This window comes from Anomaloglossus baeobatrachus, chromosome 1 (genome assembly GCF_048569485.1).
Source record: "Anomaloglossus baeobatrachus isolate aAnoBae1 chromosome 1, aAnoBae1.hap1, whole genome shotgun sequence".
Taxonomy (NCBI): Eukaryota; Metazoa; Chordata; class Amphibia; order Anura; family Aromobatidae; genus Anomaloglossus; species Anomaloglossus baeobatrachus.
In genome coordinates this window covers 819989826-820004898 of record NC_134353.1, presented here as the reverse complement: position 1 = coordinate 820004898, position 15073 = coordinate 819989826, and the positions used below count along the sequence as shown (strand labels likewise).

The following is a 15073-nucleotide window of genomic DNA, read 5'->3' as shown; positions in this document are numbered from 1 at the left end:
TGCGTGTATGCAGGGCTGTGTGCTTGGGTAGAGCTGTGTATAACGTGCGTGTGCAGAGCTGTGTGTAACGTGTGCAGGGCTGCGTGCATGGGTAGAGCCGTGTGTAACGTGCGTGTGCAGAGCCATGTGTAACGTGCGTGTGCAGAGCCGTGTGTAACGTATGTGTGTTCATGGCTGTGTGTAACGTGCGTTTGTAAAGCCGTATGTAATGTGCGTGTGCATGGCTGTGTGCCTGGGTAGAGCGTGTGTAACGTGCGTGTGCAGGGCTGTTTGCATAGGTAGAGCCGTCTGTAACATGAGTGTGCAGAGCTGTGTGCATGGGTAGAGCCGTGTGTAATATGCTTGTGTGTGTGTATGGCTGTGTGTACCGTGCGTGTGCAGTGCTGTGTGTAACGTGTGTGGGTAGAGCCGTGTGTAACGTATGTGTGTGTGCATGGCTGTGTGTAACGTCCTTGTGTAAAGCCATATGTAATGTGCGTGTGTACAGAGCCGTATGTAATGTGTGTGTGCATGGCTGTGTGCCTGGGTAGAGCCGTGTGTAACGTGCGTGTGCAGGGCTGTTTGCGTAGGTAGAGCTGTCTGTAACATGTGTGTGCAGAGCTGTGTGTGCAGAGCTGTGTGTAACGTGCGTGTGTGCAGGGCTGTGTGTAACGTGCGTGTGTGCAGGGCTGTGTGTAATGTGCGTGTGCAGAGCCGTGTGTAACGTGCGTGTGCAGAGCTGTGTGTAACGTGCGTGTGCAGAGCCGTGTGTAACGTGCGTGTGCGTGGGTAGGGCTCTGTGTAACGTTTGGGTAGCGAAGTTATATAGAATGTAGAAAATTGAGCATTTTATGCTGAGATCACACAAACGTATACAGAATTATCTGATGGGGGTGACAGATATACCTGGCAGGGAGGGGACATTATTACATAATGGGTCAGCATGTTAGATGGGCAGCGGGGTGCTCCAGCAGTCGTGGCAGTATATACAGTACTTCGGACATTGCTCCACCGCTTCACTGCAGCCATTGCCCTTAGCAACAGGAGCTACATTCAATTTACTGGCCAGCCACGTCCCTGGTACTCGGGCCTTCGAGCCCCTCATCCCCTCGCTCATCTTCATTTGTTGGACAGAGTCATATAGTCCGCATGGGGTCCGTCTCCCACCGACAGGAATAGCTATAAGCCGTGACGGGGGTCTCTAGGGACGGCTATCTTCTATCCTGGTTCATCAGGACCTACTCCTGAGGAGCCCAATGACCTTCAGCCTGGAGAGGGGGTTCGTTGGGTATACGTCAGGGAGGCAGCCACCATCCAGGACTTCATCCTTTTAGGACGTGGTTCGGTCAGCCCACCTCTCACCAGAGCCCCATGTATCCGATGCCGGGATATGACCCAGAGGGTCTCAATTTCTTCTCCTAGGGGCTTCACCTCACCACTTCCCACAGGTGTGGTATCTCTTTGCTATTCTGGGGGATTCTCCTCCACTTCCTTCTCTGTCTCCCCTTTTTGTCCCCTGTGCTCCTCTTCACTAACCCTTTCCTGCCTAGCAGCACCAGGGAAGTGGCTGAGCAAGCTGTTGCCATCTTGTGGCCGTATAACACACATGTTTTACAGAACAAAATTACACCACACAGGAAATTCAATCAGTCTGCAGGTCTAGGGTGGGCTGAACCCTGCACCCCCCTTATAAGCACGCATGTCTATAGGATTTAAAACACCGTTACAAGGGCCCATACATCTGAACAACGTGTGGGGGAGGCCCAGGACCACATTTTATGCCTAGGCCCATCGGACTCTAGTTACAGTGCCTTGTGAAATTATTCGGCCCCCTTGAATTTTTCCACCTTTTCCCACATTTCAGGCTTCAAACAGAAAGATAAAAAATATTAATGCTATGGTGAAGAATCAACAACAAGTGGGACACAATTGTGAAGTTGAACAAAATGTATTGCTTACTTTAAACTTTTTTAAAAAATAAACTGAAAAGTGGGGCGTGCAATATTATTCATCCCCTTTACTTTCAGTGCAGTAAACTCACTCCAGAAGTTCTTTGAGGATCTCTGAATGATCCAATGTTGTCTTAAATGACTGATGATGATAAATATAAGCCACCTGTGTGTAATCAAGTCTCTGTATAAATGAACCTGCTCTGTGATAGTCTCAGTATTCTGTTTAAAGCACAGAGAGCATCATGAAGACTAAAGAACACAACAGGCAGGTCTGTGATACTGTTGTGGAGAAATTTAAAGCCGGATTTGGTTACAAAAAGATTTCCACAACTTTAAACATCCCAAAGAGCACTGTGCAAGCGATCATATTGAAATGGAAGGAGTATCATATCACTGCAAATCTACCAAGAGCCGGCCATCCATGCAAACTTTCAACGCAAACAAGGAGAACACTGATCAGAGATGCAGCCAAGAGGCCCATGATCACTCTGGATGAACTGCAGAGATCTACAGCTGAGGTGGGACAGTCTGTCCATAGGACAACAATCAGTCGTACACGGTACAAATCTGGCCTTTATGGAGAAGTGGCAAGAAGAAAGCCATTTCTCAAAGATATCCATAAAAAGTGTTGTTTAAAGTTTGCCACAAGCCACCTGGGAGACACACCAAACGTGGAAGAAGATGCTCTGGTAAGATGAAACCAAAATCGAACTATTTGGGCACAATGCCTAATGATATGTTTGGTGTAAAAGCAACACAGCTCATCACCCTGAAGACACCATCCCCACTGTAAAACATGGTGGTGGCAGCATTATGGTTTGGGCCTGCTTTTCTTCAGCAGGGATATGGAAGATGGATGGAGCCAAATACAGGACCATTCTTGAAGAAAACCTGTTGGAGTCTGCAAAAGACCTGAGACTGGGACAGACATTTGTCTTCCAGCAAGACAATGATCTCAAATATAAAGAAGCAAAATCTACAATGGAATGGTTCACAAATAAACGTATCCAGGTGTTAGAATGGCCAAGTCAAAGTCCAGACCTGAATCCAATCGAGAATCTGTGGAAAGAGCTGAAAACTGCTGTTCACAAATGCTCTCCATTCAACCTCACTCTGCTCGAGATGTTTGCAAAGGAAGAATGGGCAAGAATTTCAGTCTCTCGATGTGCAAAACTGATAGACACATATCCCAAGTGACTTACAGCTGTAATCGCAGCAAAAGATGGCGCTACAAAGGGGATGAATAATATTGCACACCCCAATTTTGTTTGTTTTTTAATTTAAAATAAGCAATACATTTCGTTGAACTTCACAATTGTGTCCCACTTGTTGTTGATTTCTTCACCATAACATAAAAATTTTTATCTTTATGTTTGAAGCCTGAAATGTGGGAAAAGGTTGAAAAATTCAAGGGGGCCAAATACTTTCGCAAGGCACTGTATACGAATGTGATGAGGAGTAGGAGCGTCAGGGCTGGCTCACACCATCGTGTTTTTGGTCCGAGTGTGATCTGATAAACATCGAATGTCATTCAGACCAATGTTACTCTATAGGGCTCTGCACTTTTCTGATTTTTTTCCTCACAGAATGTCCCAGTTTGATCTGATTATCGGATCGCACTCGACCAAACGGGTCATTTACTCTGTGAAATCACAGGACTGCCCGCCGAGGACAGCTCAATGCAGTCTTATTTTGACTGACAGATACATTGGAAAAGTAAGAGATTTTTATATATTTTTTTCCCCTTCGCTCATTCGAGGGAAACAAATGATATTCTGAACATACTTTGATCAGAGTTATGTCACAGGGTGATAAGAATATACACTCGTCTACCCCAGCCTTAAATAGACAGTTACGAAGAGCGCCTGTCACTCCTGAGGTCCCTGTTTGTTCATCTATTACAAGGATTGCCCAGAGATATCAATACGTATATTGAAATGCTGCATTATAGCTTAGGTGTTTTAGAACATATCAATGTTATGTCAATAATAGATGTTAGGCTATGCAGGCACTTTAGGTACCTTTGTGGCCTGTGAGTCAGGGGGGCCCGATGCCAGCAACAACACCTCCTCCCCCCCCAGCATCGCACTTTCAACATTATTGCATTGTTGATGTCAATACAGTTGAAAGCAATGATGAAAGAGCCAGTACTCCTCTCCCTCCATCATTCTCTCGCTATGTCTGTGCTCTGACATCTCACTTGACTCCATTACTGTGCGCCCACTGTGCTGAGATGTGCAGAGCTGCAGAACACACACACCACTGCAGTGACCGGAGCAGCGGGGGAAAGAGGAGAGGGGTTTGTTTTTATTTTTTTTTTGTTAAATCAGCAAGTACACTGGTGGCCAATGGCCATAATACTATATGTAGGACTATGAGGGGTGCATTATAATATATGGAGGACTATAGGGGTGCATTATAATATATGGAGGACTATGCAAGTTGTATTTAGAGTATTTTTTTATTATTGATCAAGGACTGTGTTCTCAATCAATCCAAAAGACTCATAAATATCAAAGCTTAATATTGTTGGAAGTTGGAGTGTTTTTTTTTAGATTTGGCTATCTTAGGAGGATATCTATTTTTGCAGGTAACTGTTACTGTGCAGAATTATTAGGCAACTTAATAAAAAACAAATATATTCCCATCTTATTTATTTTCATCAGGTAAACCAATATAACTGCACAAAATGTAGAAATAAACATTTCTGACATGCAAAAACAAAACCCCAAAAAAATTAGTGACCGATATAGCCACCTTTCTTTATGATGATACTCAACAGCCTACCATCCATAGATTGTCAGTTGCTTGATCTGTTTACGATCAACATTGCGTGCAGCAGCCACCACAGCCTCCCAGACACTGTTCTGAGAGGTGTACTGTTTTCCCTCCCTATAGATCTTACATTTTATGAGGGACCACAGGTTTTCTATGGGGTTCAGATCAGGTGAACAAGGGGGCCATTATTTTTTCATGTTTTAGACCTTTACTGGCCAGCCAGAACATTGTCCTGCATGAAAATCATGTTTTTCTTGAATGATACCGACTTCTTTCTGTACCACTGCTTGAAGAAGTTGTCTTCCAGAAACTGGCAGTAGGTCTGGGAGTTGAGCTTCACTCCATCCTCAACCCGAAAAGGTCCCACAAGTTCATCTTTGATGACACCAGCCCATATCAGTACCCCACCTCCACCTTGCTGGCATCTGAGTCGGAGTGGAGCTCTCTGCCCTTTACTGATCCAGCCTCCGGCCCATCCATATGGTCCATCAAGAGTTACTCTCATTTCATCAGTCCATAAAAACTTTGAAAAATCAGTCTTAAGATATTTCTTGGCCACTCTTGACGTTTTATATTATGTTTCTTCTTCAAAGGTGGTCATTTTTCAGCCTTGCTTACCTTGGCCATGTCCTTGAGTATGGCACACCTTGTGCTTTTTGATACTCCGGTAACGTTGCAGCTCTGAAATATGGCCAAACTGGTGGCAAATGGCATCTTGGCAGCTTCACGCTTGATTTTTCTCAATGCATGGGCAGTTATTTTGCGCCTTTTTTGCCCAACACACTTCTTACGACCCTGTTGGCTATTTGCCATGAAACGCTTGATTGTTCGGTGATCACGCTTCAAACGTTTGGCAATATCAAGACTGCTGCATCCCTCTGCAAGAAATCTCACAATTTTTTACTTTGCAAAGCCAATCAAATCTGTCTTCTGACCCATTTTGCTAAATGAAAGGAAGTTGCGTAATAATTGAGCACACCTTATATAGGGTGTTGATGTCATTACACCACACTCCTCCTCATTACAGAGATGCACAACACCTGTTTTACTTAATTGGTAGTTGGCTCTCAGCCTATACAGCTCGGAGTAGGACAACATGTATAGAAAGTATCATGTGATCAATATACTTATTTGCCTAATAATTCTGCACACAGTGTATATGGGTTTTTGACCTCCATCTATCTAATCTGTCTGTTTATCTATCTAGCATTTTTCTAGCTTTGCATATCTTTTAACATGCATTTCAGTATCATGTGTTTTTTTTTCCAGTATCGGTCACACGGCTGTCCAAAACAGACTGTGCAACACGTGCATTTTTTACATGGACGTGTGAAGAAGGCCTAAAGCTGTTTTGTTTTTGATACTAGCTGATAATTGCCTTTGACAAAATTTATTGATATACTTAGGTGCAGATACCGTGCATTTTTTATGAGTTTCTATTGCAGAAGCGCACTAAATATGCATGTACGTTTTTTCACTTGCAGATTTTCCACATGTAATGCAAGTCTATGGGTAGGGCCTAAGACACACGGCATGAAAATCGGAGCAAGTGGAATGCGATAAAACATCGCATTCCACTCGGAGCAATATTAGCCTGTGTGTCAGCGCACATGAGCAATTATTTTCTAGGCCCCAATCGGACCGAGAAAACAATCGCAGCGTGCTGTGATTGTAATGCGAGACTCTTTCTCTCGCACCTATTCAAGTCTATGGGGCGAGAGAAAGATCGCACTGCACTCGCGGTACACCGATGTACCGCGAGTGCAGGGTGAGAATGGCAATTGACTGCTACGGAGGAGAGAGGGAGATAAATCCCTCCCTCCCCTTCGCAGCGCCGGCCCGCCCCTCCTCTGCACTGGCCCGCCCCTCTTCAGAGCCAGCCCTCCCATCCTCTGTACCGGCCCGCCCCCCGCAGCTGTGGTCCGATCGCATGATCGGACCTCAGTTGCAGTGACACTCGCATGAGACTCTTCTCCTGCTATGCTGCCAGCGTGAGCCGAGTGTCATACGAGGATCGCATTAGTCCCCATGTGACCCCGGCCTAAATCTGCACAGAAAACTCAGCATATCTGCAATTGAAACTGACATTGTGGATTTGAAACACGTACCACAGGTCAATTTACACTGAGTAAGAAAGAAGCAAATTGGGCAAGAGGTTTATATAACTTCCATCCACTTTGTTAGAACCGTAAGACATTGTGTTTTTGACACCTCGAAAATGTGGAGCATCAACAACTTGCCAAAAACTTAGATTTAAAAGGCAAAGAAAGGCTCTTGTGCCTGCTGCACACAAGCAATCCCTGGTTTATCTGAAATGTCGCTTTAATTGTATAAATATACCACTCCTGCAGCTGCACTGTTCTGATATACACAAACTATTATTAACGTTGTCATCAGGAACTGTGTTATGTACTAATCTAAACAAAAACATTGAAAATAGCTGCTGACTCACTGGCGTAGGACACACTGTGCAATTGTGGTTTCCTTGTTTGGGTTTTTGCAGTGTCTCTTTTAGATACAGCAAAATACCCATCAGCACTTTATCAGGAAATATGAGAAGAAATGCACATTTTCAATCGTCTTCATAGAACTGTAAGAAGACCCGGGTGTGAGATCTGTCTGAAGCTCACATGGCAGGAAGTGGGAACTTTTTAAACACTTCCCTTCTAGTTACGTATGTGTTGAAGCAAAAACAACCTTTAGATCTGTGCTTCCCCTCGGCTTTCAGGAGCAAGTTTATTAGGCGACATCCAGGAGAACCATTACTTTCCTCTCTATTGGAATGTATTTGTGAGTGGAAATGTCTTCGGCTCCCTGGAAATCTACCGCCTTCCTTTACCTTCTGTTTTTCCTGCCAGCTGTGGATATGAATCCGATACCTCCAATCTGTAACAGCAGCGTCAGATACAATGTGGTCATGGTGATGAGTGATGCCTTTGTAAGTACTGTGGTCTAGATAATATCCATATACTTATTTCTTCTACCTGGTGACTGTTTTTCGTGAAGCTTTATTGCCCCTTGCCAAGAAGAGATCCCCCACTGTTCAGTATGTTCAGCTACATGATGCTTCTTGTTTGTAACAAAATAGTGAATTGAATTATGAAACTAGTAGTTAAAGGGAAAACATCATAAGGACGAAAATAACTTTTCAATTAGGGTGCCAAGTTATACAAAAAGAAGTTTACACTTGGGTGAGGCCGATAAAAACACATGCAGCTTTTCCAGCAATTTTTTTTAAAGCCAAAACCAGAAGTATATCTCTAAGGAAGGAGCCTTAAAAGGGCTTTACACGCTGCAACATCTCTAGCGTTCGCAACCGCACCTGTCGTTTGTGCGTCATGGGCAAATCACTGCCCGTGGCACACAAACTAGCTGCTACCCGTCATACTTACCTTCCTAACGACGTCGTTGCTGTGGCCGGCGAACAGCCTCTTTTCTAAGGGGGCAGTTTGTGCGGCGTCACAGCGATGTCACACGGCAGGTGTCCAATAGAAGCTGGGGGGCAGGAAAGTCACGCTCACCTCCTCGTTGCCGGAGGACGCAGGAACGCTGTTGTTCATCGTTCCCTGGGTGTCAAACGTATCGATGTGTGCTGCCACAGGAACGACGAACAACCTGCGTCCAAGAAGAGCAACGATATTCGGGAAAGGAACGACGTGTCAGCGATCAACGACGTGGTTAGTATTTTTTATCTTTAGCGGTCGCTCGCACGTGCCACACGCAACGACGTCGCTAATGAGGCCGGATGTGTGTCACGAATTCCGTGACCCCAACGATATCTTGTTAGTGATGTCATTGCGTGTAAAGCGGCCTTTATAATGGTAGGTTTACATCAAACTTTGAAGATTCATTGCAGATTCCATCAATAAAGCTAGAAAAAACTTACTGATTTTTTTAATTTTTTTAAAGTAAAATAATGCACACTATTAAAGAAGCACTCCCATCAAAGTTCTTATTCTCTTAATATAGTGCAGTCATCATATATAATAAGGTGTCCTCACTGTCTCCTCCCCAATATCCAATAGAATGTAAGCCCCCAAGTGCAGGGTCCTCTTCCCTCTGTAGCAGTCTGTCTATTGAAACTTGTATATGTATTTTGTATGTAACGTCTTCTCATGTACAGCACCATGGAATCAATGGTGCTTTATACATTATTATTATTAATAATAATAATAAAAAAGGCATCCCAGGCCTGGACTGGGACAAAAAAGCAGCCCTGGCACACCAACCTCACCAGCCCACATACTATAACACCCTACAGCCCCAATCAGTGAATCTTGCGTTTATGTTCTCATGCTCACCACCACTGAATAAAGGAGTTATTTCAAGAGCCACATATAAATGGTGCGGCAGTGCATATGATCAACCACTGCTCCATTTACATGATGCTATTTAGAACTACAGTACCTTTCTCAGGATCGTGGTGTCTCAACAGTCAGAAAGTAATCCCCTATCCCATGGTAGCACAAGGCATACCTAACTATCATAATGAACTACTAACCATACTAACTAATAAATAAAGACACGAGAATAAATATGGTGAAAAATGGCCGTGATGATTTATTAAGAGTTTTATAAATTAAATAACCCAGATAATAAAAATTACATATTACCGTATTTTTCGGACCATAAGACGCACTTTTTTTCCTCCAAATGTTGCGGGAAAGTTGGGGGTGCGTCTTATGGTCTGACTGTGGCTGTGGGGAATGAGGGTGCTACGGTGGAGCGGGTCATCGGGGGCACGAGCAAGCTGTAGCAGCCTGCCGTGACCACGTGGGCCCGCTCATTTAATATGCACGCCCATCCTCCCACCCATCTCTCAGCGCTGAACCCGGCGCTGACAGGTGGGCGGGGTGATGGGCAGGGATAAACAGCCGGCCCGCATGATCACCCCTGGCAACTGCAGCCTGGAGTGATCATGTGCGGCTGTATTCACTGCCCCCCGAACATCATCATCAGTGCGGGGGGCAGTGAATCAGTACATATTACTCACCGTTCCCCTACAGCATCGCAATCTCCTGTCTGTGCCGGTCAGCTGACTTGCGTGGAGACTAGCGGCGCACACAACGATGACGTCATCACTGTGCACACGTGTCCACGCTGCCGGCACAGACCACCGGAGGACATCGCGATGCTGCAGGGGAACGGGGACAGCTCCACTCAGCGGCGCTGCTGCTGACATAGACGGTAAGAGGAGCGGTGCTGCAGAGAGAGAGGTGAGGTAAGGCGAGTATGAACGGGTTTTTTTTTTTTTTATGTGCCACAGGATGCGGCCATACACCAGGATGAGGGCATATAGCAGGATAGGGGTATATTATGAGCAGCATGGGGAGTATATGAGCAGGATGAGGGTATATAGCAGCATGGGGAGTATATGAGCAGGCTGGGTAGTATATGAGCAGGACATTACCCCATAACAGTGTCAGCAGCAGATCCTCGCCCCATAAGTGTGTCATGACCACATTTTTTGCTTAAAATTTTATTTTCCTATTTTCCTCCTCTAAAACCAGGGTGCGTCTTATGGTCCGGTGCGTCTTATAGTCCGAAAAATACGGTATTAACCAACGTTTATAATCAAATAAGAACCCATTTCAAACTAATCCACAATTCCATTTAATAAATAACCCAATCCACCCAGCCAAAGCTTGGTGATTTTTCCCACAAGGACACAACTGAACAGGCGTGCCCACCCCCCCCCCCACAAAACCACACAGCCATTTTTCTACCACCAATGGCAAACCCAGATTAAAAATGTCCAATCCTATTTCCGACAAGTGGACCCAATCTTGTCTAAATAATCCAGGCGTGAAGCCTTCAAGGTCTAGGTGTCTATATGTAAAGCCACCTAATAATTTGACAAACTTCTCTAAATCCCTGTTAACCTTCTTACGAATTTTGTTCATGAAGTGCACTCCACCCAAATTCCAAGATAAACATGGAATTATTTCTGAAAAAAACAGACATGCATTTGGAAAATAATTTCTTATGGCTAAAAGATCTCTATGCATTTCCCATAACAATTTTACAGTATTTGATTTACCAATGTCATTCCCGCCAAGATGAATGATGATCAAATCAGGGGAAGGATAATATAACAATAACTTTCGTACCATACCCAATAACTGAGACCAAGTCATCCCTCCATAACCAAACCATAAACCATGAATAAAGTCCATATCGAAAGACAAATTCTCTGTATATTTTCTCTGACTCGCCCTCTTCTGTGCCCAATAGACGTAAGAATGTCCCAATATCCAGATGATTATTGGGCCTGAAACAATGAATATCCATTAAATTACTAAATCAGGTCTGATATATGATTTAAATCTCTTAGATTCCCAATGACCTAATGCTTTAATCTTATCCTCACCTAAACCTAACCCTGCAGCTACTGTAGCTGCACCTATTCTGAATGAATGAGATGAAATGTTACACTTACCCATGTTCAGCTTCAACAAACACTTCTTCAATATACTGTTGAATTGGAAAATTGTCGCAGGATCACCTCTAGCATGTAATAACAAAGGCCCTTTACCAACAGGCCGAACTTAAAGCCACTTACGTACATTAATAACAGGACAAATAGATGAATTAAATAAATGTGTCGCCAGGGGTTAAGGGGATACCCAGAACCGGGCCAAGGGTCGCTTCTGGAAAGGGGATCACGGTGTCGTGACCCGGTCCGTGCTCCCTGGTTCCACAATAAAAAGGGGGGTTATGTTCGTGACGCCACCCGTGGAATGTGATCAGAGATGACCACCGCTGCTGCAGAACCTCCGGGGTGATGGAAGGCAGCTTGAGATGGGACGGCTCCCCACGGGTAGAGCCTTTTCCCCGGGGCAGTATGTTAGTCTATGGGGGGAGTGCAGGACACGAGCACAATAAACAGGCAGACTCACGGTTTTGCAGTTTCTTTGTCTTTTACTGGTGATGGTATTCAGCAAAGTACTGTCCACGGAGTCTGTGAGGGGTTCAGGGTTTCTCCCACCCAGCCGGGCCGTTTTGGCTTCCTTGCCTGCACTGTGTGTCTGTGGCCCTGCTGCTGCGTGAACTATGCAGCTGGCTCTGTGCTCCTCGGTACCGACCTGACAGGCAACTCGAGTCCTTACTAGTATGTTCCTGAACTCTGCGCTTGTTGCTTGTGTCTGTGGTACAGGTGAAAGATCTGGAATCTTCACTTCTCTGGTGGTAACTATGCAGTATGTAACCTGCAGTCTCGGATCCAGCATCCGTTCTTGTGCTCCACTGGGATGAGCTCAGCAATGCTCTGCCTCCCAGGAATGTTCCTCTGTGTACACTTTCTCCTTTCATCAGACCCTCAGCTAGGCCTGGAATTGGTCAGTGGATCCTGAGGTGAGCTAAAGCCAGCTTCCAACCTACAGAGATCCTGTCTCCTCAGTGCTCTGCACTGAACTTCCAAACTGAAACTACTTCTGACCATTTCCTCCCCCCCAGCAGAATGTACAGGGAAGCAGCTTGGTCTCCCCCTTCTGGCCAGGAGGTCTTGGTGTTGTGTGTGGGGAGTTAACCCTTTGTGTTGTTACTGTGGCAACCCTGGGGTGCCACATTCCCCCTTAGTGAAGAACAGTACTCCGGGACTGTGAAACAAACAAACAAGTTATCACAACAATTGTATATATACAGAGTCTCAAAAGGAAAAAATACAAAAACCTTAAAGCTCAAAAAGAGTCCAAAATGTTCAAAAATATGTAAGTGGTCATACAGTATAGTCTCTGTAGGTACTGGGCTTTTGGTCTTAACGTTGCAATTAAATAAACATTTCAATCAACAAACACTTCTTAAAGGTGTCTCTACTCTGGTCATAAGTGCAGTAGGCCTCACGGCCCTCGGGCCACCAACAATGTGATCAAGTTGTAACTCTCCGTGCTGCCACCTTACACCACTCTTCTCTCACCTTTACTGTACACTAAACTGTTACGGTTTTTCATATAAACATTATAACATATGTACATTTTATATGCAATTCCACATTAGTCTTTATATCTTGCTGGTATCTGACCCTGAGTACTACGCTGTGATCTGCGTACTGTTGGTGTACTGGGTGTACTTAGCATAATGGTGTGGGTGGAAGTGTACCTATTTGGTGTTTCTGGTACTTGTGAGGATGGGGGGCTGACTGTAGGACTGGCAAGCTCACTGGGACCAGGAATCTGTTCTTCCTCTACGGTTTCGACTTCCAGTTCTTCTTGTCTTGAGACTTCTTGTGGAATGGGTTCTGATTGTGGTTCCACCACTTGAGGGAAGGCGATCATTGGGACTACTACTGCTCCATAGTAATTTGGCCATGTTTTTGGGAAATCTCCTAAGACTGTATGGAACACATCTTCTTCCTTCTTGACAGGTTGTACCTGTATGGGTAAGGTGACTTCTGGTGTCTTCAGGGTTTCAGGACACGGTTTGAGTTGATCTCTTGACACGACAGCTGATGTCCTTCCTTCATCCTTACTGATGAGACACACTTTGGGATTATCCATACTTGATGGTAAGACTGTATATGGGGTGGTTTCCCACTGATTATCCAATTTGTTTGTGCGTCGTTTCCTCTTGAGAACTTGGTCACCAGGTTGCAATGGGGTTGCTAGAGCATGCTGGTTGAAGTTTCTCTCCTGTCTTCCCCTAGCTTGTTGGAGACTTTTCTCTACGCACTCTTGTACTTGGCGATACTGCTGCTGACGTAGGGTATCCCAATTGGATTCTTGAACTTCTGCATCTGGCTTCAGAATTCCCATATCTAAATCAATTGGCAGTTTACCGGGCCTTGCACGCATGAGGTAAGCGGGGGTGCAGTTTGTAGAACTCACCGGGACATGATTGTACAAGTCCACCAAGTCTGGCAATTTCTCTGGCCATTGATTTCTTTCTGACTCTGGTAAGGTCTTCAACAGGTCAATCACAATATGGTTCATCTTCTCACATAAGCCATTTGTTTGGGGATGGTATGCTGTTGTGCGGATCTTTTTACAGCCATACATGTTGCAGAATTCTTGGAAAATCTGTGATTCAAAAGCTGGACCTTGATCTGCAAGGACTTGTTCTGGGTAACCATGGGGTCTGCAAAAGTACGTCTGGAATGCTTTAGCTGCTGTTCTAGCTGTAAGGTCTTTCACGGGTACCACCACTAAGAAGCGTGAGTAATGGTCCACGATGGTTAAGGCATAGACATAGCCGGACCGGCTTGGTGACAACTTGACGTGGTCTAATGCGACTAGCTCGAGTGGTTGCTTGGTTACTATGGACTGGAGTGGAGCTCTCTGGTTCTGTTGATCCTTTCTTCTGAGGTTGCACGGTCCGCATTTTCTACACCAATCTTCAATTGATTTTCTCATGCCAACCCAGTAGAATCTTTCTCTTAAGAGCACTTCCAACTTTTTCCAACCAAAATGACCAGCACCGTTGTGGTAAGCTTCCAGAACCATCTTGACATCTCTCTTGGGCACGATGATCTGCCAGACCAACTCATGTGTTTTTGGATTGGTGTGCCTTCTACAGAGCTTCCCTTGGTACAGGAACAATTTACCTCTCTCCTTCCAGAGATGTTGCGTCTCAGCTGGGGCATTCTGATTAGGGTAAGCACCTTGTTGTGTAAGCAGTTCTTTCACTAGCTTCACAGCTGGATCGCTGTCTTGTGTGTCAGCCCATCCGTGGTGTGCTAATGGGTTGAGAGTTGCCTGCTGTTGTTTTTGGTAGACACTCGGTTGATACTGTCCCACCTTAGGACGGTGAAAGGCCGGCAGCTCAATTTCTTCCAGACCCTCCGGTTCCTCTTCCACGTTCCCCGAGTGTGGCATCCGGGATAAGGCATCTGCATTCCCATTCTTGTGGCCTGCCCTGTACTTGATGACAAAGTTGTAGTTTGACAGTCGGGCTATCCATCGCTGTTCCAGCGCACCTAGTTTTGCAGAATCCAGGTGGGTCAACGGATTGTTGTCAGTAAAGATGGTAAATTCTGCAGCGGCCAGGTAGTGTTTGAAACGCTCTGTTACAGCCCAAACTACTGCCAGTAGTTCTAACTTGAAGGAGCTGTAATTCTCTGGGTTTCTTTCTGTAGGCCGGAGCTTCCTGCTTGCAAAGGCAATAACTTTCTCCTTGCCTTCCTGCTTTTGAGACAATACTGCTCCCAGTCCTACGTTGCTGGCATCCGTGTACAAAATGAAGGGTTGATGGTAATCTGGATATGCCAGGATCTCTTCTCCTGTCAGTGCCCACTTCAACTTCTTAAAGGACTCTTCTCTCTCATCACTCCACTGGAAAGGAGGATTTCGGGCTGCAGACTTCTTTGACTGTCCTACCAGGATGTCTTGTAGGGGAGCTGCTAGCTTCGTGAACCCTTTTATAAATCTTCT

The 15073-nt window shown here is 45.2% G+C and overlaps 1 protein-coding gene across 1 annotated transcript in view; it reads left to right on the top strand.

The window, feature by feature from the left end:
* Positions 1-7237: 7237 nt before the first annotated feature.
* The window catches only part of ARSK (arylsulfatase family member K), a 284607-nt gene continuing 276771 nt past the window's right edge, over positions 7238-15073 (top strand). The window contains exon 1 of the mRNA XM_075325083.1: positions 7238-7647. Coding sequence (XP_075181198.1) covers positions 7510-7647 — 138 coding nt within the window. The 5' untranslated portion in view covers positions 7238-7509. The remainder of the gene's footprint in view (positions 7648-15073) is intronic.